This window comes from Staurois parvus, unplaced genomic scaffold, assembly GCF_062004578.1.
Source record: "Staurois parvus isolate SC_StPar_1 unplaced genomic scaffold, SC_StPar_1.0 ptg000159l, whole genome shotgun sequence".
Lineage (NCBI taxonomy): Eukaryota > Metazoa > Chordata > Amphibia > Anura > Ranidae > Staurois > Staurois parvus.
The window spans coordinates 892944-916727 of NW_028317955.1; the positions used below are offsets into that span (position 1 = coordinate 892944).

General features: G+C 41.9%; 1 protein-coding gene across 1 annotated transcript in view; it reads left to right on the plus strand.

Moving 5' to 3' along the window:
* LOC149463082 (transmembrane protein 178B) overlaps positions 1-23784 on the plus strand; it is a 94846-nt gene that overhangs the window by 54034 nt on the left and 17028 nt on the right. The window contains exon 2 of the mRNA XM_089675798.1: positions 18861-18974. Within this exon, the coding sequence (XP_089531924.1) occupies positions 18861-18974 (114 nt within the window). The remainder of the gene's footprint in view (positions 1-18860; positions 18975-23784) is intronic.

Below are 23784 nucleotides of genomic sequence, written 5' to 3' on the forward strand. Positions count from 1 at the left end.
GAATGCTTCTCCCATTGGTGGCCAGTGGGAAGGATGCTTCTTACATTTGTGGTCAGTTTGGAGAATGCTTCTCCCATTAGCGGTCAGTGGGAAGGATGCTTCTTACATTTGTGGTCAGTTTGGAGAATGCTTCTTCCATTAGTGGTCTGTGGGAAGGATGCTTCATACATTGGTGGCCAGTGAGAAACAAATTCTTAACAGTGGTATCAGTGGAAAGAATGCCCCCTACCCCCACCCCTTTTTATACATAGCTATAAAGATCATTGTGTCAGTTGTTACATATATGAGAGGCAGAGACTGCATATTGCTCAATAAACCCCTAGCAAACTCTCATGTGGCCCTCGGAGCCTTCTGACGTGGCCCTCAATCTAAAACTAGGGAAGCACATGTCCAGGGTTGGCAACCCGTTGATCGCGATCTGGGCTTGCCGACCTGCCATCCTAGAGCATCAGTGTGCACGGAGCTGGCGCCAGAGAAAGCAAAAGCTACATAAGCTGATGCTTCCTCTGTAGCGCCGGCTCCTGTCCCAGGAGGAGTGACACCAAGTGCACTTCTCCTGGGACTAGGGATGCACCAAAATTTTGGTGGCCGAAAACACCCCTATCGGCCTTAGGCCGATATGAAAATAAGCATCGATACAGGTGCTGAAAATAACCACGCCCCTCACTACCGCCCCTCACCACTGCCACCGCCCGCCGGTTCTGAGCCTTACCTGAGAATTCACTGAACGATCCCAGCGCTGGGCATAGAGATAAGTGAAGGAAAGATGTACTCCACTCATATCTATGCCCTTGGAGGACCGGAGCATCGTCACTTCCATTTACGGTGACTTGTATACAAGGCCATTTTTTTTTTTAAAGCTCTAGATCAATGCTTATTTTGATCTAATGCTTTACATTGTAGAGGAGAGAGGAAAGAGGACCTGTCACTACTTATTTCTATCACAAGGGATGCATGCATTCCCTGTGATAGGAATAAAAGTGATTACAATTTTTTTTTTTTTTTTTTAAAAAAAGTAATTGTGTACAAAAAAAATTTAATATATTTTTTGAAAAAAGTTTAAAATGCCCCCATCCCCCTTGCTCACACGTAGTGGTGAACACATACGTAGGCCATGCGCACATATGTAAACCGTGTTCAGACCACACATGTGAGGTATGGCCACGAACGTCAGAGCAAGAGCAATAATTCTAGCACTAGATCTCCTCTGTTACTTTACACTGGTAACTTGTAGAAATTTTTAAAGTGTCACCCATGGAGATTTTTAAGTACCGTAGTTTGACGCCATTCCACGAGCATGCACAATTTTAAAGCATGACATGTTGGGTATCTATTTACTTGGCATAACATCATCTTTCATATTTTACAAAAAAAATGGGGTATGTATTGTGTTAAAGTGTATTTTTTTCCAAAAATATTTATTGAAAAATATATTAATTTTTAAAAACTGTCAATTTCAGTTTCGATTTTCGGCCAAGTGCATCCTTCATTTTCGGTTTTGGCACCAGAATTTTCATTTTGGTGCACCACTACCTGGGACCTTTCTAGCAACCTGGAGAGCAATGTCAGCAGAAGCTAGAAGAGGAAAAAACAACACATACACTGCACTTTTACAATGGGCATATTTGCACCTATTAAACAGTTAACAACTCTAGTAAGCTGCTTTCACACTGATCTGCGGGTGCAGCGCAGTGCACTTGTGGCTTTCCTGGGGGTTAGCTGCACTGAGCCGTGAACTTCAATTATGTCCTGCCGGTTTGGTGTGCTTTCAGAAAGTGCAGTATACCCATAAGATATAATAGAAGTTCATTATAAACCACAGCGCATCAGTGTGAAAGCAGCCTTATAGGGGGCTCTGGACAGTATGGGCTTGCTTACATTTGCAGTTTCTGGGGTGGTATAGCCCCATAGTTTAGATGTGTTTTTACCAAGCCCACCCCCCAACCAATGCGGTAGTGTCAGGGGTTGCAAGGACGACTCCATGCCATGCTCCAGGGGGCCCCTGTGCCCCTCCTGTCATATTCTGTTGTACACTTGGACAGGCGAGGCATAGGGGGCAGCTTATACAGGAACCGATCCTCTGTATTTTCTTCCTGCAACCACTGAAAGCTGACTTCTCCTCCTCTCCCTCCCAGCAGCAATCAGCAGCTGCAGGAGGAAAATATTCATTATGATATTCGAAATAAAACATTTTGAAAATCTGAATGGTTTCATTTTATTGTGGCCCAAATCACTTGAGTGGCCCTTGCTCTTGAAAGGGTCGAGCACTCCTACTCTGGAGGAACCCTAGGATTCTACAAAGTCCTGGTTAAAAAAAGGTTCCCCTAGGTTTTTCAACATTGGCTCCAGTGATATAAAAGTGAAGATGGTGGCTGGGTGATCTACCCACCAGCGCTCTATTAACAAGGTCTGTGCAACTGGGTTCCCACGTCCTTTACTTTTCATTTCTTGTTAGTTATCTTCAGAGTTATTCTTCATAAAGTGTCTGTATCCGAACAATGAACTATTTTGTGCCTTTTGGTCTTTTAATGATACCATTGAAATAGTTTTGTTGCATCTCTTCAATAAGTACCTGTTGATCCTGCCAGTAATCTAATGAGCTTCTAAGTTCCTGTGAACTTTACTTTGTCATCAGCCCTGCCCAGGTCAAGTACAGAACACCTCCCCCATATTTTAGGGAGAGGGGGTGTGTTCTGTAGTCCAAATCAGAAAAGGAAGAGCCTGGGGTGAAAACGTGGTTCTTTAGATATACTACAGTGGGTGAGATTTGTTGCCCTAGGATGGGAATTGTGTTACTGACAAGATTACTAGGTGAAAATAAAGATTAAGGCTTGGTTCACACCTATGCAGCTTGCTTTTGATCCTTTTCCTGCAGTTCTCTTTGCGTTGCATTTTGCGCTTTTGCACATGATTTTTTTATGCGTTTGGCATTTTTTTATGATTTTTTTTGTTGCCAATTTGTTGTTGGGCAGATTAACTGCTTTCCCGCTGCCCTATAGTAGAACTACTGCTACGGGGCGTCAGGGCTGTGCAAAATCACTATATATATATACACACACACACACACACACACACATATTTACACACACACGTGATTGGTCATTTCCGGGTAGGGGGCATGCGCGCCGCCCTACCTTTGCCACCATTGATGTCTAGGCATGTCAATCACTGGGTCCCAATTTGAGATTTCCCACTGGCACCTGGCGATTGCCATGCAAAGCTGACAGGGGAAAAGACCTGTGTGTAAACAACACAAGTCTCTCTCCTGCCAGCAAGGACATACTGTTTTGTATTTCTCTGCACAGCAGAGAAATACAAAACAGCATGTCTCCGAGGTAAAACACACACAGCACACAGTTAACCCTTTGATCACCCAAAAGTTAACCCCTTCCTGCTTTTTATTAGCATTGACCACTGTATTAGTGTCACTGGGGATGTCAGTGGCATTTAGTCAATTTTTCCCCCCCAGTGTCAGAATGCTCGCCGCAGTCCCACTATAAGTCACTGATCGCCGCCATTACTAGTATGACTAAAATAAAAAATTCCAGTATTTTATTTCTATATATATATATATATATATATATATACATACATACATACATACACACATACATACACACATATACATACACATACATACACACACACCGCCATTTGTAGACGCTATAACTTTCACATAAACTAATTGTTTACACGTATTGGGAATTTTTTCAGCAAAGATATGTAGCAGAATACATTTTGGCCTAAATTTTTGACAAAATTTGATTTTTAAAATTTTTTTATTGGATGTGTTTAAATAGTAAAAAGTCAAAAATATATATATATTTTTTTTTATTAAATTGTCAGTCTTTTTTTGTTTATAGCGCAAAAAATAAAAACCGCAGAGGTGATCAAATACCACCGAAAGAAAGTTCTATTTGTGGGAGAAAAGGATATAAATTTAATTTATGTACAGAGCTGCATGACTGCGCAATTGTCAGTTAAAGTAACGCAGCGCCGTATCGCAAAAAATGGCTTGGTCAGGAAGGGGGGTAAATTCTCTGGAGGACAAGTGGTTAAAAAAAACACACTACATGCTTTTCTGCAGCATCTCTGTTGAAGTCTATTGAACCAAAAACCACTGTTTTGCAAAAGTCCCTGACCCTTTCAAAAAAATGCAGCAGCTGAAAAAGCATAGATGTCAATGTGTCCCATGAGAAACTATGTTAAATGGACTGCAGTGCGTTTCTGGAAAAAGCATAAAAAACCGCATAGGTGAGAACGAGGCTGAATGGGCACTGACAGCTCACCCCCCACGGAGGTAAGTACAGCAGGCCACGGCAGGGGGAGGGGTAGGGTTTTAGTTCATCTTTTTATTTTTTCTGAAAAGGTGAACTAACCATTTTAACCACTTCAAGTCCGGACACTTTTACCCCCTTCCTGCCCAGGCCAATTTTCAGCTTTCAGCACTATCACACTTTGAATGACAATTGCGCGGTCATGCAACACTGTACCCATATGAATTTGTTAGCATTTGTTTGAGACAGATAAAACTTTATTTTGGTGGTATTTATTCACCACTGGGATTTTTATTTTTTTTGCTATAGAAATGAAAAAGTCCAAACATTTTAAAAAAAAAGTGTTTTTCTTATAAAATTTAGCAAATAAATAATCTTTCTTCATAAATCTTGGCCAAAATGTATTCAGTTATCTTTTTAGTAAAAAAAAAAAAAATAACCCAAATTAGTTTACAGCCAAAAATTATACATTTTTTGTTACATTTTTATATTATTTATGTTTTGTTTTGTTTTTTTACATATTGTCACCATAGTGACACTGTACTACTTGTGGGGGGTGATGAAGATTTTTTTTTTTTTTACACTGATTGCTTTTACACCCATAAAGGCTGTAAAAGCAATAATTTCTCCTTCTCTCTGGCTGCATTCTTGCAGCCATTGAGAAATACTGTGTGAGCTGTGATTGGTCACAGCTTGTCACATGGTACAATGGATGACCTTGTACTATGTGATCTCTGTGATCATTCACAGATTTCACACGTAGTAAGCAATGATGTCAGAAGTGACATCTTGCTTACCATTCTTCATGTGATCATTGATTGGCCAATCAGTGATCACATGATCGGGACCGCACACAGAGGTCCCATACAACAATCGGTGTTCCAAGGGAGCGCACACAAGCAGGGAGCGGGGAGGCCATTTATAAACGGCCACCCGTCCTTGCGCTGCTCCGTTTATATACATAGGGCGGACGGGAAGTGGTTAAACATTGTATTGCTGTCTGTATCTCAGTAGTGGAGATTTGCCCTCTATATCTCCTTTTGCCAGGACAGGAAGTGAGCGGAAATTTCTTCGGCGTGCAACACTTCCAGGAGTGTCAGATTTAGAATAATAGGAAAGAAAGAGCGGCCAATGTCTAAAAGAATGCACTTTTGATGGTGGGTTAAGAGGTATTTATTGAGAATATCAAAAAGTACATCAAACCAACTCTCCCTTCTTCAGGGCTGTTGCTGCCCGCTATTAAATAGGAAAGATTCCCACACTGGTTGTATATTTTCCAGGTTTTTAGAGGAAAAATGTCCAGAGTGATGGCTGTCATTCCAGGGTCAGATTTCTGTTCCTCACTGTATGCTGGGCTCCCATCCTCTGACCTCTACATTATTCCAGGATTCAGCAGGATCCTAGGGGTTGGATGCTGTAGAGTCCCGTGGAAGCCGCAGCACTGGAAAGCAGGAAAGGTATTAGACACGGGCCACCACAGAGATCTTTATAGTAATTTGCTGTTTCAGGGACTTTTCTTTTGGATTTTTTTTCAACCTTTCAGGGTCGCTATAAAAATAATAATATTTTGTGTGATACTGAGAAACTCGATATACACATACCAAGTAGCTTGCTTTATAAAGTTGGGGCAACTAATATTATCACAGCCTTGGGGCGCTGGTGTTTAATATACGAATTAGCGACTATGACAAAGTGTTAATTGGTGAATTCGCTGGGAAGAAATATACTTAACATGCTGGATGTAGTTGCAAAAAAGAGAGAGATATGCAAATGTATATTTATTACCTACCTCTGTTCTTAAAGGATGCGCTCACCTTTAAAGCTGAGGTACAGGGATTGATTGTATTGTATAGTTACAATGGTCCATATTCATATTTGTGGGGTCACGGTGGAAGCGGGGGGGATCACTGTAGTAGTTGGTGACGCTAAGGTGATGGCTGCAATCTTTCAGCTCCTGTGCTGAGCAGCTGCCCTACTGCATAGTGAGCATGGGGTCGCTCGCTTGGCACAGCCGCCATTCACAGAACACCATGTAGTATTTTATTAAAGCACACAAGGCACTTTCTGATTGAATGAGGTGGAGATCGTAACATCACCACCCCAACTGTCCACCTAGTCCAATCAGAGAACACCTTGTGTTCAATGAAAAAAAAAAAATACAAGACATTCTGTAAATGGTGGCTGCCCCGAGCAAGTTCACTATGCAGACTTGCTTCTTCTTGACACAGGACCAGACTGTGACTATTACTTTAGTACCAGTGGTACTACAGTGATTCTCTGCTTCCATGGTGGTCCCACAGGTATGGAATATGCACATACTCACATTGGTCCAAGGCTGGACCGCTGTAACTATACAATACAAACTGTATTTGAAGTTCATAGTTACATAGTTAGTCTGGCTGAAAAAAAGACAAAAGTCCATCCAGTTCAACCATTGAAAAAAAAAAAAAAATTTAAATCCTATACCCACAGTTGAGGAAGGCAAAAAAACCCAGCAAAGCATGATCCAATTTTCTCCTGCAGGGAAAAAAAATTCCTTCCTGATTCCCCGAGAGGTTCAGCTTTATTATAAACTGTATTTTCGTACCTTTTAGAACCGTGGTCTCTAAACTGTGGCCTTTTTCTGGCCCGTGGGGCACGATTACTCCCACTGACATTACCAATGGTGCATAATTCCTGCCAATGACACCAACAATGGGACACTATTCCCCCCACTGACACCAATGATGGGACACTATTTCTCCCACTGACACCAGTGACAGGGCACTATGCCCCCCACTGACACTAATAAATGGGGGACTATTCCTCTCATGGACACCAGGGATGGGGCATTCTTACCAACACCAGGATATTTTCTATCTTCGCTGACCATAGGCCAGCCCATCTCAAGTCCGAAGAATAGTAAACTGGCCCTGTCTTTAGAAAGTTTGGAGACCCCTATTCTCAAACCATGAAAGTGCAAGGCTAAAGGGCAGACATAAGGCTGTGTGCATAAATAGAACTGAGGATACAATGATGTATGAAGGCTGGAGCTGTTATCCACAGAAACCAATTGAGTTTTAGCTTTAATTGTTTAGGAATGTGAAAAAGGGAGCTCGACTTTTGTTCTGGCTTTCTTTGCGTTTATGTTACTAAAGTTGTTTGGAATGCTTATAGAAAATGCTTAGGGCAGCCTTTCCTAACCCTAATAATATGGAGGAACTCCTAAAATAGAATCTAGGTTTCGGGGAACCCCTGCTAATACTTACTTTATCTACAGATCACATTACATTAGTGTGGTGGTCTTTGGGAAGAATGCTCCCTACATGGTGGTCAGTGGGAAGGATGCTTCTTATATTAGTGGTCAGTGGAAAAAAGTTCTTATATTGGTAGTGAGTTGGAAGAATGTGCCTTACACTAATCGTCAGTGGGAAGAATGTCCCTTATATTGGTGGTCAGTGAGAAGAATGTCCCTTACATTGGTGGTCAGTGAGAAGACTGTCCCTTACATTGGTGGTCAGTGAGAAGACTGTCCCTTACATTGGTGGTCAGTGAGAAGACTGTCCCTTACATTGGTGGTCAGTGAGAAGACTGTCCCTTACATTGGTGGTCAGTGGGAAGACTGTCCCTTACATTGGTGGTCAGTGGGAAGACTGTCCCTTACATTGGTGGTCAGTGAGAAGACTGTCCCTTACATTGGTGGTCAGTGGGAAGACTGTCCCTTACATTGGTGGTCAGTGGGAAGACTGTCCCTTACATTGGTGGTCAGTGGGAAGACTGTCCCTTACATTGGTGGTCAGTGGGAAGACTGTCCCTTACATTGGTGATCAGTGGGAAGAATGCTCCTTACATTGGTAGTCAGTGGGAAGAATGCTCCTTACATTAGTAGTCAGTGGGAAGAATGCTCCTTACATTGGTAGTCAGTGGGAAGAATGCTCCTTACATTGGTAGTCAGGGGGAAGAATGCTCCTTACATTGGTGGTCAGTGGGAAGCATGCTCCTTACATTGGTGGTCAGTGGGAAGAATGCCCCTTACATTGGTAGTCAGTGGGAAGAATGCTCCTTACATTGGTAGTCAGTGGAAAGAATACTCCTTACATTGGTAGTCAGTGGGAAGAATGCTCCTTACATTGGTAGTCAGTGGGAAGAATGCTCCTTACATTGGTAGTCAATGGGAAGAATGCTCCTTACATTGGTGGTCAGTGGGAAAAATACTCTTTACATTGGTGTTCAGTGAGAAGAAAATTTCTTACATTGGTGGCCAGTGGGATGAATGCACCCCCTTATATATAGCTACAAAGGTCAGTTGTGTCAATGGTTACATATCTGGAAGGCAGAGACTGCATACTGCTCAAGAAACCCCTAGCAATCTCTGGAGGATCTCTATGGTTCCACAAAACCCTGGTTGAACAAAGGCTGTCCTAGGGTTTTTGGCATTGACTCTAATGATATAAAAGTGAGGATGTATGGTGTTCATCTTTTCTTTTTTTCTGATAAAGTGAACTTACACTTTAAAGCTTCTGTCTAGGAATAATTTTTTAAGTCTGGGAATAGAAGTGAAGGATAGGAGTGAGGGTTTGTGTATGCTCCGTGATGGTCTTAAAGCTGAATTATGGGCATAAAAATGTTCTTTCAAATATACTCCTCAATAGTTATAGAGGATATATATCCAATTTGTGTGTGCAAACACCCTAGCAAACCTAGGTATTGCCATATAGAAGCAGCAGTGACATCATCATTGTGCTGTACATAGCCTGTGCAGAGAGCAGAACTGGGGGGGGAGCAGGTCCTTTCCAATACTGGCTGTCTGAAGAAAACTACAGGAGAGGCAGAGACAAGACCAGTCACCCTGCACAAGGGGAGAGAACACCAATGACTGGTCTTGATACAGGAAGTCCTGGACAGAGAGAAAAGGTTTCACACTGGAACACTGCACAGACCTGGAAGAAATACAAAAAGTACACCAAGATTCAAGTAGGAGTACATGACTCTTGTATTTTGATGATGTTTGCTTATCACGGAGTTCAGCTTTAACATTTTCTATCAGTAATATGGATCTTAAAACAAAAAACACAGCTACCATGGCCATAGGATTTCCATCTGCGTCAGTGTATGGTGTCCTTTAAAATAACTGGGCCAAGCCAGGACATAGACTAGGGGTGTCCAATCTTTGGACTTTCCTGGGCCACATTGGAAGAAGAGGAATTGTCTTGGACCGCACATAAAATACACTAACAATAGGGATATCTGATGAGCAGTAAATGTCGGGCAGAACAAAAGTTAACGATCACGGATATAGATAGTGTACCTATCTGAGTAATATATTTTTTTAACCACTTCCAGACCGGACACTTTTACCCCCTTCCTGACCAGGGCAATTTTCAGCTTTTAGCGCTATCACACTTTGAATGACAATTGCGCGGTCATGCAACACTGTACCCAAATGAATTTTTTACCATTTTTTTGAGACAGATAAAGCTTTATTTTGGTGGTATTTATTCACCACTGGGATTTGTATTTTTTTGCTATGTAAATGAAATGTCCAAAAATTTAGAAAAAAAGTGTTTTTTTTATAAAATTTTGCAAATAAATAATATTTCCTCATAAATCTTAGCCAAAATTTATTCCGTTATCTTTTTAGTAAAAAAAAAAAATCCAAGTTTATAAGCAAAAATTTTAATTTTTAAACTTTTTTTTTACATTTTTATATATTTTTTTTTTTTTTACATACTGTCACCCTAGCAGTACAGTGTCACCATGGTGACACTGTACTACTTGTGGGGGGTGATGAAGATTTTTTTTTTTTTTTTTTTACACTGATTGCTTTTACACCCATATAGGATGTAAAAGCAATCATTTCTCTTTCTCTCTGTGTGCATTCTTGCACTCATTGAGAAGTACTGAGTGAGCTGTGATTGGTCATAGCTTGTCACATGGTACAAGGCTTTTGTGAATAGCCTTGTACCATGTGACCTCTGTGATCATTCACAGATTTCACACGTAGTAAGCAATGATGTCAGAAATGACATCTTGCTTACTACTTTGCATGTGATCACTGATTGGCCAATCAGTGATCACATGATCGGGACCTCGTACAGATCGGTGTTTCACTGTGTCCGGAGGACACAGCGGGCACCGGATCGCGGTGCTGCGCGCTCCCAGGGAGCGCGTACAAGCAGGGTGCGGGGAGGCCGTTTATAGATGGCCACCCGACCCTGTAGTGCCACCGTCCGGCCGTTTATATACAACGGCCGGACGGGAGGTGGTTAAATATATTTTATTATTAAAGTAAAAGGGAGCAACATCAAACTAGTGCGATATTTGACACGGTTTTGATAAATTAACACATCAGTATCTGGTTGGATGGATGTAGTCTCAATGAATTATCAAGGTGCTCATCAGATATTTTGGTTCTAATTTTGTTCTTTGTGTGCTACATCCTTGAAAATAGTTGCTCATAAAAATAGGCGCTGCTGGAAACTGATGACATGAATAAGGCGTGATTGGGAAGAGTGGGAGATTTTTTGGGGGGGATGATAAAACTTGTAAAATTCCAGTAAGGAGACACTGTCAAATTTTTCTTTGGCTGCAAGCGTTCACTAAGTGTAAATGCATTTTGCAACATTTTAAGTCAGTTTACCATTTGTGTTGGGCCGCATTCACAGCCGTCTTGTTTGGACACCCCTGCCATTGAGGGTAATGATCCTTCCTACCTCCATACTCTGAGTCAATCTCCATGTGATTATAACAAAAGGCGCCCAGTACCTAAAGAGGATAATGTTTAACCATTGCCAGGCTATGATAGAACCACGGCTGTCATTTGTCTGCATTGATCTGAGGTCGGTTGGGACATCTGATTAGGAGAGGGAGAGGAGACAACATTCAAAGTGAACTTCCCCTTGAAAAGTGTTCTGGTTGCTGCATTTGCTCATAAAAAGATTTTGCATTGTTACATAAAAGTACAACTTTGTGAATGCACTTGTGTGTGCTCTCCTATTAACCAGCTAACCAAGCCGCTGTGTAATATATTGCTGCGTGAGGCTCTCTAATTGGAAATTTCTGTGTACATCTGAGGTCCACTTCCAATGCAGTGCAGACAATAGATATGTTGATACTTGTGATTAATGGGGTGTCCAAACAGCCATTATAAAAAGCCTCCAACCAATATTCCATGAGGCTAAAACCCAGTGTAATACTCCAATAGTAGAGAAGACGACTAGATTATCATATGGGCTCATCTGGATGGAGCTGATGAATGCAGATGGGAGAAATTAATAGACCGTCTCGACTTGGACTGTTTGGTAGGGTCATTAGTTCACAACCCATGCCGTGACATTTCCATCTAGAATCCAATTACAAATTCTATTTCGACACCGGATTGCGGAATGCCGCCATTATAAACATCCTCGTCTATTGCACTGGATGAATTTCAGACTCTTTAAATCTAATCTCCAGGCAAAATGCTAAATACACAGCTAAGTGCATATATGCAAGTTGTCTTACCTGGCAAAATGTGTGTTCAGGCTTCTTTTGGTCCAGGTTCACCTTGTGGGTAACATTGGCATGTTAGTGACCTCACTTTTCCTCACAATGGTTAAACGTTGTAGCTTGGTCAGCAAAGTTCCTCCAGCCTGTTGATTTAGCACAGTAGTGTCAATGATGAGGACATCACTGTAACAGAACCGACCCAGACTGCGCTTGATTACTTCGGTTAGACTACCACTTCCCCGTCCGAACATTGACAACAGACACCACAGCCGACCATACAAGACTAGATGACTTTATTTGAACACAGATACAAGATATATACACTCAGGGGACAATCCCCCCTCCCTGCATAATGACACAGGGCGGGGCAATCTACATTTAGGAACAAGAGACACACAGATATTCAAACTTCACACCAGCAGGAGGGAGGGCTGCTGGAGACACCCCCCTCCACTAAGCACATAAACACATACATCCCATAATAGGTTGCTCCCAAGCCAGACAAACAATAGAACAATTGGATGCAGCCATATAACATTAAACAATCAACAACCCCCACCCCACCTACCTCCTAAACATGTCTACACAGTCTGAGACAAAGCCCACACAATATTAGGACAGATCATCCTGTACCCCTAACAGGGTGATTTACACATGAGGGATATGGGGAGCTGAGACAGGGGTCTCCCCACCTCTCCAAAGTGAGCTGGGTTCCATGGACCCCCCACCCAAAGTGACTCCCGTCACAATCATTGCTCTGTCCTGTTAGCAAGTTCTAAAGCCAGCCATACATGGATTGAAATTCAGATGGTTCAGCAGGGACTGGCTGAATTTTGATCCATGTATAGGGATAGTGGATATACAGAAGTCGACCAGCCTGTCAGATAAATGTCACTTGATCAGCACTGCAGGCTATAGCCACCACTGCTGATCATGTATTCTACACAAGCACACTCAGCAGGAATGATTCCTCTATCCACCTCGAATGTGACCTCGAATGTGTGGATGGGGGAATTGGATCAACCCACTGGTTGAATGAAAACATTGAATCATCTATTGGCTGCATTAGGGTCACCATAACCCTTACAACCTGATTGTACACTCTTTGCACAATCAAATTTAGATTTACCAAAACTGTGTAATATAAGGACCTACCTAAACTAACCAACCACTTTGTACACAATCAGGCAGGCCCTTGCACCACATACCTGTTGGTAGATCTAAAGGAGTTTGTACAATCAGATTGTAACGTGCGGTCAGTTATAGTGTTATATGGAAAGCAAAATGCAATGCAAGCTCAAGCTGGACATAGACTGATCAAAATTCGTCTGGTTCAGCAGAGACCAGCCACATTTTGATTGGCATTTGGCTGTCCCTGTTCGATAGAAGTAGATTGTTAGCTGGACTTCTGTCAGACAAGAATGTTGGAAATTTGTTTGTCGATCAGCTGCTGCAGCTGCTTATCAGTGTATTCTGAGAGCGGAGCAGAGAGAACCTGTTTGTTATATTTGGGTTTAGAATTTTGGGTTTACAATCCCTTCAAGTATAAATCTTTACCAGTATATCTCCCTGTAGCTCTGCTTTAATAAAACATCCAGCCTCCAGTGTACTGGCAGCACATGCTGAGACTTCTAGTTCTACTGTAGAATCTGAATGACTGGTCCTGTTCTAGATAGGAAAAGCAAACACTGCCCTACAGACAGTAAGGAAAGTCTTCCCTGCTGAATGCATGTTTATTGTTAGGAAATTCCCTTTAATAAAATGATTGCTATAATTGATGTCTTCTCTGTCCCTATCAGCCAGTGTCTGTAAAGCCTAGTACATACAGTTAGAAAATCAGACGAACAATCATATACATTTTATGATTATACCTACTATTGGGGTTCTTTGTGCTCAGTTTTTCTGGGGGATTTTTTACTGACACTAACAGCTGCCCCCTATTCCCCATTCATTCACTGGAATATGTGAATGAATAAACTACATGTCCCACCCACCACTGTAGCAGATGAACTTGTAGTATTAATGAACTGTGAGCATGCTGATTAGCACGCTTGTACTTTATTCACACTGCCTGCAGCTCAGGAACTGTCTGCCATACAGAGATATGAGCAGAGAGCTCTAGGCAGTGTCTGCAGGAGCCTGAAATTGCACCCGCTATCCATTGATTGCAGATGCAATGCTCTGAAAGTTCCAGTGAAAAAAAAAAAAAAAAACTATTAAGTGCACTTTTTTCCTGCAAAAGAATGTGCATTTGTTGTTTTTCTTCACAAAGGTGAACTTTCCCTTTATTACCTAAGTGTAGATAAAATAAAAAATAGAAAAATCAGTACTAGGGACATAACTTACAGTCAGTAGGCTGTGCCCCTTGTGCTGATTCCTCTTCTGTTAATAGAAATTCTTCTCTGTTCATTACAATTTCTATGAATGAAATTGCATGTATGAATGGAGGGGGCAGAGCTATCAATCATCCACCCCATCCTCCATACATAGATCCTGTTTCATTCATAGAAGCTGTAGTATGTTTTTTGTGAATGGAGGAGGTGGGCAGAAAGGGTGGGGATAGTCGGGCTCTCTTGCGGAGAGTCTGTGACAGCCCCTTGGTTCTAATAACCCCTGCTGCGCTAACCTTCCAGGTGGTAAAAATGAACAGAGAAGGATTTCTACTAAGAGAAGAGGAATCGGCACAAGGGTCACATCCTACTGACTGTAAAGTATATCCCTCATGCTCATTTTTCTGTTTTTTAATTTAGCTACACTTAAGATGAAACCAGTGCAGCTCCCACAAAGTTTACAGCTTATCACATATATACAGTAAAAGATAACAAAGTATAGATTAAAGAAGCATGACTGCTTCTGTATTTAGTCTAATAGTACATGGGTACCTTATCTGGTAATTGACAAGTTTAATAATGTTGCTTGGAATTTTTTCATTGGATTTTGCCAATACCTCTGAATTCCCTTAATAAAATAATACAATGGGTTAGTTGTCTGACTCAATAGTGTTTACAGCGGTGGTGGCCAACTTACTCAAAATAGGGGCCTTGAGTGTGGCCCCTACCAACCTTAAAGGGCCACATATAGTATTCGATGAATGTAATGCTACAAAAAGCTGTCAGAAACTATAGACATGCTAAAAAAGATGGTCAGAGACTGTGAGCATGCTAAAAGAGATGATCTGAACTGATGGACATTCTAGATAAGCTGGCCAAAGACAATGGGCATTCTAGATAAGCTGGCCAGAGACGATGGGCATTCTAGATAAGCTGGCCAGAGACGATGGGCATTCTAGATAAGCTGGCCAGAGACGATGGGCATTCTAGATAAGCTGGCCAGAGACGATGGACAGTCTACGTAAGCTGGTCAGAGACGATGGACATTCTACGTAAGCTGGCCAGAGACGATGGACATTCTACGTAAGCTGGCCAGAGACGATGGACATTCTAGGTAAGCTGGCCAGAGACTATGGACATTCTAGATAAGCTGGCCAGAGACGATGGGCATTCTAGATAAGCTGTCTAGAGACGATGGGCATTCTAGATAAGCTGGCCAGAGACGATGGACAGTCTACGTAAGCTGGTCAGAGACGTTGGACATTCTACGTAAGCTGGCCAGAGACGATGGACATTCTACGTAAGCTGGCCAGAGACTATGGACATTCTAGGTAAGCTGGCCAGAGACTATGGACATTCTAGGTAAGCTGGCCAGAGACGATGGACATTCTACGTAAGCTGGTCAGAGACCATAGACATTCTACGTAAGCTGGCCAGAGACTATGGACATTCTACGTAAGCTGGCCAGAGACGATGGACATTCTACGTAAGCTGGCCAGAGACGATGGACATTCTACGTAAACTGGCCAGAGACGATGGACATTCTACGTAAGCTGGCCAGAGACGATGGACATTCTACGTAAGCTGGCCAGAGACGATGGACATTCTACGTAAGCTGGCCAGAGACGATGGACATTCTACGTAAGCTGGCCAGAGACGATGGACATTCTACGTAAGCTGGCCAGAGACGATGAACATTCTACGTAAGCTGGTCAGAGACTATGGACATTCTACATAAGCTGGCCAGAGACCATGGGCATGCCACATGCGTTGGTTAGAAACTATTGCCATGCTACATAAGCTAGTCAGAGACAATGGACATGTGAAAAGAGATGATCTGAACTGAAGCCATGCTACAGAAGTTGGCCAGACACAGGACATGCTTAAGGAGACAGTCTTTGACTGGATACACATTACATGAGACTGATACAGATCACTGCTATTCCGGGCCATTTACAAATCAATGCTTCCACACTCGTGCTCCCTACAGCCCCATTTCAAATTACATGTGCCACATTTGATAGTTCTCTCAGCGTAATCCCTTATAAAAGATAAGAGGAAAAAAGAAAAAAGGGATAGACAGCCAGAAAAATATATGACAGTATAAAGGGAGTTAAACCAAACCGTTTAATTACTAGAGTCAGTTTAAAGAATATATTTCCTTTGCTGGCTTGAGAAAGCACCAAAACACAGAATCCTGTGTGCAGGGGTCCCTAGGGCCACACAATAAGGCCTCATGTACACAGGATGGGTTTTTTTTTCCTCCCCTGTATCCCTTTTCTCCAAAGGAGGAAAATACAGCTTAAAAAAACATGCCTAAAGCCACAAATTTTGATACACGCTTATGAATGTTCATTTCAGCACAATTTAAAATGTAAACATTTTATTGAATCCATCCACAAAGTCATATAAAACAGGTTAGTACCATCAACAAGCAAAGTCCCTTATTGCGTTCATGCATATTTATGCGTAATTGGTGTCAATGCATTCTATTGGCTAAAATATTAATATAATCTGGCCTTTAGAATGCATTGACGCAGAAATGCGCCTAAAAGTGTTTGTGTGCTAATGCATATTTGGCATTTTTTTTCCCCAACACTCCTCTTCTGAATGCACAAGTAATGGGGTTTTTTTTCCTGCCGCTAAGTTTCTGCAAACGCCTGTGTGTGTGTATGGATACATAGGCTAACGCAGAGGGGTAATATATATAATAAAATATTATTCTGTTTGAGGATAGAGAGGTTCATCCTTAATGCTAGCAGCTACTTACAACCAAACGCTCACCGGTCTTCTCTATTTTATTTATTGTTAACACAGAGGGGTGTTTAGAGGCAGGAAAAGTCCTGATTCCCCTATATAGATCTTTAGTTAAACGATAAATTCACCTTCTAGACAAAAATAATAAATGCACATTTTTTTTGCAGGTAAAAAAAATGTGCATTTATTATTTTTGCCTACAGGAGCCTGGAAAGCATTGCACCAGCAATCAGTAGGTCGCTGATGTCATGCAAGTCTCCTGCAGACCTGTCAGAATATCTGCTTACTGTACGGGATGTACAGTCAAGCAGATATTCTGACAGGAAGCTTCAATGAACTATCACAGTGCTCCACAGTGCCGTGATGGCTCATTGAAAACTACAAGCCCACAGCCGCTAAGGCTGCCGGGACTTGGTTCATTCATTCACAGAAGCCTGTGAATGAATGCATCATTCATTCATAAACGCTAATGCAAAAACACAAAAAAAAAGCTGAAAAACTCATGTTTTTAATGTGACTTTACACATCTAACGTTACCAGCGTTATCAAAACACCCCGTGTGCATGGAGACTAAAAAAGGCGAACTTACCCTTTAAACCTCATTTAAAATATGGTGTCCAGTTCTGGAGACCTCACTTACACAAAGATCTTGATGAAACAGAACGCGTCCAGAGATGGGCAACAAAAACCGTGAAAGGTCTGAAGGATAAAGGAGAGACTACAGGATCTTAATATCTCCAATCTGGAGAAAAGGAAGAGAAAGGGCGGACATGACTGAAACCTTTTAAATACATCACGGTTCAGGAGGGCTGTATTTTTAATATGAAGCCCAGATCAAGAACACGGGGACATGACTTCAAACTAGTAGGAGGAAAGTTTAAAACTAATCTTAGAAAGTCCACGCAATCAGACAGAGTCCTGAAGCAGTCATGATTTATTTATTTCAGGTACTTATATATCGCCGTCAATATACGCAGTGCTTTACATATATTTTGTACATTCACATCAGTCACTGCCCTCAAGGGGCGTACAATCTAAGGTCCCTAACTTACATTCATAAATACACATACTAGGGACAATTTAGACAGGAGCCAATTAACCTACCAGCATGTCTTTGGAGTGTACCTGGAGGAAACTCACGCAGGCACGGGGAGAACATGCAAACTTCAGGCAGGTGGTGCCATGGTTGAGATTTGAACCAATGACCTGAGTACTGCCAGGCAGAAGTGCTAACCATTTAGTCACTGTGCTGCCCATGATTGATGAAAGCGTTTCAAAAATTGTGTTTGAATAACAGCTGCGCAATTTCCATGTGACATACAAACTTGAGATGATCGCCATTTCATTCTCTAGGATCTTTGCTAAAAAAAAAAAAAATGATAGAGAGAGAGAGAGACAGAGAGAGAGAGATAATGTTTGTGGGTTATAAGCAGGGGCGGACTGACAACTCATGGTGCCCCCGGGAAATAGGGGATCATGGGGCCCCTGTGTCCTTGCCCAAACTCAAAAAAGCCTATGAAAAAGGTACCAGGGGCATCTCATGGGGCCCCCTACTGACCCCGGGCCCTCGGGCCGTGCCCAAGTTTCCAAATGGTCAGTCCGCCCCTGGTTATAAGTAGTTTTCTAGAACAAAATACTAATTTAAGTGCCAGAAAATGCGGATGTCACCAAATCAAGAGGTGAGGACATCTTCCAATGGGCAATATTGTTTCTGTACCAACTCAAGGATGAAAATTCCCCTAACTTTGTGGAGATTTCCTCTCATTTCCTGTTGTGTTTCCAGGACAGGATGTAAAGTGAAGGGAAATCTTTTAGTAGGAAAAGACAGTACAACATAACTTCATAAGGATTTTAACCCTTCCCTACTCTATCCAAAGCTAAATTTAAAAAAAATGTGTCTGTACGTACACTTTAAAGCATCATTGGATCTCATGGGATGTTTTAGCCAACAGAAGTTTGCTCTGTTCTAGTATTTTTAAAATTTTTGTAAATAGATGTTTTTTATTGGTTTATTTTCCTTCTGTTTCAGGACTTGTTCAGCGATGTACTCCAGTCCGATATCACTACACATCATCTTCACTGCCAACAAACCTTCCACTCAATGTCACCAAAACCATCCGGCAGGATGAATGGCACGCACTCCGTAAGTATCCCCTCACCCCGCTTCATGATCTGGATGATTTCTGGTCCTTTTGCTGTCAGGATTTGGGGTTTAAGGCTTTGTTTAATAAATAGGTGTAGTATATATATCCTAAGGTTATTGTGAAATTTTATTTCAGATCCCTGCCGGTTTCATTTTTAAAGATATTATAAACATCCTTTCCTATGGGTTAGCAACATCTACCACAGTGCCAGATAAGCAGAAAGAAAATGTAGGCCAGTGCAGGGCTTGTAAACCAGCACAGCAAGCTATGCCTGTTTCCCTCGGTGATGACTCTTGACTAGCACAAATAGGAGGAGGCAAAGTCTACTGTCCAACAAAGACGCAAATTGCAATAAAAAACTAACAGAGGCTCTAGGTACACTGTGGCCCACGGGTCAGATATGGCTCTTTATCTGGTCCTCATGGCACAATTCTTGCTACTTCTGTAATAGGGAACTATTCAGTCTACTGACACAAATGCTAATAATCCTTTCACGGACACCAGCGATGGGGAAAAATTCCTCTCCTTGACACAACTGATGGGTCACGAATCCTCCTAATGCCATTGATGGGCTACAATTCCTCCCATTGACACCATTGATGAGACACAATTCCCCCACTAACACCATTGCAGGGGTACAATTCCTTCCATTGACACCATTGATGGGGTAAAACTCCACCTACTAATACCATTGATGGGGTACAATTCTCCCATTGACACCATTGATGGGACACAATTCTCCCCACTAACACCATTGCAGGGGTACAGATCCTTCCATTGACACCATTGATGGGGTACAATTCCACCCACTATTACTATTGATGGGGTACAATTCCACCCACTATTACTATTGATGGGGTACAAATCCTCCTGCTGACTTATTTAATGGGGCACTAATCCCCCCCCCCCACTGATGTCATTGATGGGGCACAGTTCCTCCTACTGACACCATTGATGGGGCACAATTCCTCCTGCTGACACCATTGATGGGGCACAATTCCTCCTGCTGACACCATTGATGGAGCACTATTCCTCCCGTTGACACCATTGATGGGGCACTATTCCTCCCACTGACACCATTGATGGGGCACTATTCCTCCCGCTGACACCATTGATGAGGCCCTAATCCTCACGCTGACAAAGTTGAAGGGGCACTATTTCAGCAACTGACACCAACATTGGGCATAATGCCTTCAACTGACACCATTAATGGAGCACAATTCCTCTCACTGACACCAACAATAGGGCAGAATTCCTCCCACAGACACCATTGATGGGGCACTAATCCTCCCACTGACACAACTGAAGAGGCACCATTTCACCCACTGCCACCAACGTTGGGGCATAATGCCTTCAACTGACACCATTGATAGAGCACAATTCCTCCCACTGACACCAATGATGGGGCATTATTCCTCCTCCCTCTCACCACAAGCACTAGGTTATTTATTTTTATTTTACTGCCATTGAGCCTGAGGTATTGATTACTCCCATGGAGGATTGATGCCAGGGCACTTTCTACACCCACTGGCCACAATCTGGCCCACCTAAAGACTGAAACACAGGCCCTTTGTTGGACATTTGTGGACCCCTGCTCTAACGCTTCTGTGCTGCTCTATCAAAAACAAAATAAGAAATCTTGGCTCAAGTTGAGCTTTAAAGGGCTTATAGGCCTAATATAAACCAATATTTGGTCTGTAAGCATGTTAAGGTAAGGCCTTTAATGGCTGGTTAATTTTATAATTTTAACAGCAAATTCAAAAATACAATCTGAGAGGTACTGGAATTGTGACTACAGTTGGGATTGTTCTTTTATGTTGTTTTCTTTTGAGCTGGGGTTGCTCAAAGGCTCTGTTTTGTAGAGTATTTTTATAAACACCAAGAAAACAAATTTTGAAAAAAAAAAACTAAAAAAACCCCTCAAAAACCATCATGACGTCACCATTCGCCTCTCAACCTCATCCAATCAGAGATTGCTTTGCATCCATAGAGAAAATGCAAAGTGTTCCTGGAATGGCAACTGAAACTGAATGAGCAACTTTCTGTGTTCAACGAGCAGCTGGACCACCGCTTGGCATGAGATCTGGAAGCAAGTGAGATCACTATACTAGCAGTATCTACTATAGTGATTTCCAGCCTTCAGGGGAATCCCACACGTATTTATTTTATTTATTTATTTCAGGTACTTATATAGCGCCGTCAATTTACACAGCACTTTACATATATATTGTACATTCACATCAGTCCCTAACCCTCAAGGGGTGTACAATCTAAGGTCCCTAACTTACATTCATACATACACATACTAGGGACAGTTTGGACAGGAGCCAATTCACCTACCAGCATGTCTTTGGTGTGTGGGAGGAAACTGGAGTACCCAGAGGAAACCCACACAGGCACAGGGAGAACATGCAAACTCCAAACAGGTGGTGCCGTGGTTGGGGTTCAAACCAATGACCCTAGTACTGCCAGGCAGAAGTGCTAACCATTTAGCCACTGTGCTGCCCATACCCATACTTACATTGATGCAAACTAGACTAATGTAACAATGTAAAAAGTGTTATACCTGGAATTCACCTTGAACCAATTTATCCAATCAGAAAGTATGTAAAATAAAAGTTGGATATTTTGCCATTTATCACATTTAAGTCTTCTTTAGCCTTGATAGAGTAATAGGCTTCACAGGAGACGTGGAGATTTCTAAATACATTTCTAATTTAATCTAAATAAATTTCCATTTCAGCGCAGGTATAACTTTTATAATGATATTTGTAAATCTTATTAGTTCCTCAGTTATATAAAAAAGTTGTTTTGCAAAAATGTAATAAACATGATCATGTTAATAAAATTAAAAAAAGTGTGTTCATTAAATTTTTGCTTTCGAGCCTACAGAGCATTGCAGCTGTGATCGATGCATCGAACCCGCAATGCCTAGGCTCCTGCATTGTTTATATCCCAGCCCTTGGTCTGTACAGAGGTATGGACCTTCTGTTATGGGCTGCAGAAAGTAAACAATGGACTGCAAGTGCAATGATGTCATCTCACTTGTGCCGGCATGATATCAGAGTCCCTGTGCCGTGGTGGCAGATGAGGCTTGTAGTCTTCTGCAAGCCATACATGGGTCAAATTCAGAACAAATTTACTAGAAAATTGGAAATTTCGTGTTTTGTAATCTGATGGAGCCACCATTGATTTTGAAATTCAAACAACCAAGCCTTCAATTACAGAAAAGAATTTGTGGCCAAGAATTTTATTTTCTTTCCAGGTCACAGGTTTCCAGGCTCATTTCTTTTTCATTTATATTTCTCACAGGATTCTCCCATCATTGATTTGAAATTCATTAGTTTTTAAAAAAATTTCCAACATGCCCACTGACTCAAATTCGATGGTTGCTCGAAAATCGGCTGTTGATGTGACCCACTAATGGTGCTAAATTCAAAATAAAATTCTTAGAAAAGATTTTCGAAAAAAAAATTCTTTCAGAATTCGACCCATGTATGGCTGGCTTTCCTGTTTACAGATCCCCAGGAATGGTGGACGAGGCTATGCAGGCAGGACCATACACAGTGGGGCTAAATGGGGGGGGGGGGGGGGGCGGTTGTAGGTTTGTGGCCATTTTTCATGCTACGTCTTAAATATGGATGTAACATGAAACATGGTATGCAGATGGACTGTGCCTTTAAAGAGTAAGTCCACCTAAAACTGATCATTCAGTGGAGAGGTTAACCATTTGACAGTTTCCTATATCTCTTAGGGACTTTCTTGTGGAGATCTCTACTCTGAGTTCCCGGACCTGCACACCCACAATGCCTGCTGAATTTTTCATTATTTCATAAAGCATGAACCAGGAGCAGGAACACACAAAGGTGCTATAGGAACAGAGCCGGGAATTGTGTCAGGTAGATATCCCCACTGAATTATCAAAGATGCCAAGGGCTGATTGATCCAGCCACACCATCTGTAACCAAACTATCATTTGTGGGTAAACTGGTCCTTTACAAATCCCCCCAGGCTTTGTATATACTGTACATGTGAACATAATCATCCTGGTAAAAAATCTGACCAGTAGGTTGATGTTTTAATAAATGTTTATCTAGTTGGAGTTTGCAGCTTGTTCCATATGCAGATTATGCTTCCTGCTTAGTAGCAGAGCACAGTGACTGTGTTGTACTGTTCCTCTTTCTCTGCAAGCCTCTCAGTCTGTTCATTGTGATTAAAAACAGTACAGAGTCTAAGTGGTCTAATTGCCTATAGATTTTTTTTTTTTTTGTAGATAATAATTGTTCAGTAACAAGGTGATTGTGGTGTCTTCCATAAAGAAGTAATTGGGAGGATAGAGGGAGAATTTCTATCTGGTCAATAGCTTGGGGGAAGGAGGACTGGGAACCTTTGGTCTGGGAAGCAAACACAACCAATGGATTCTTCAATAGAAGGACAATAGAAAAATTGCACCACACAGTGTGTGCCACGGTTCCATAGTGATGGCCATGGTATACGGTGTAAGCAGTCCTAAAAAAAAGTGGTTTTATTCTAGCACATCTTTTACATATAGTATATACTGTATGTATGCTAAAAAAAAAAACAAGCGGGATTTGAAGTTATTCTAAAGTCATTTTTTTTATGCCAAATATTTCATACTTACCCGCTCTATGCATTGGTTTTGCACAGAGCAGCCCCAATCTACCTGTTCTTGGGTCCCCCACTGGTGTTCCCAAGCTGGCTTTGTGTGGCCATTGACATACAGGGTGCGGCAAGGCTCGGCCTCTCCCTCCTCACTGGCTGTGATTGAGAGTAGTGGGAGTCAATGGC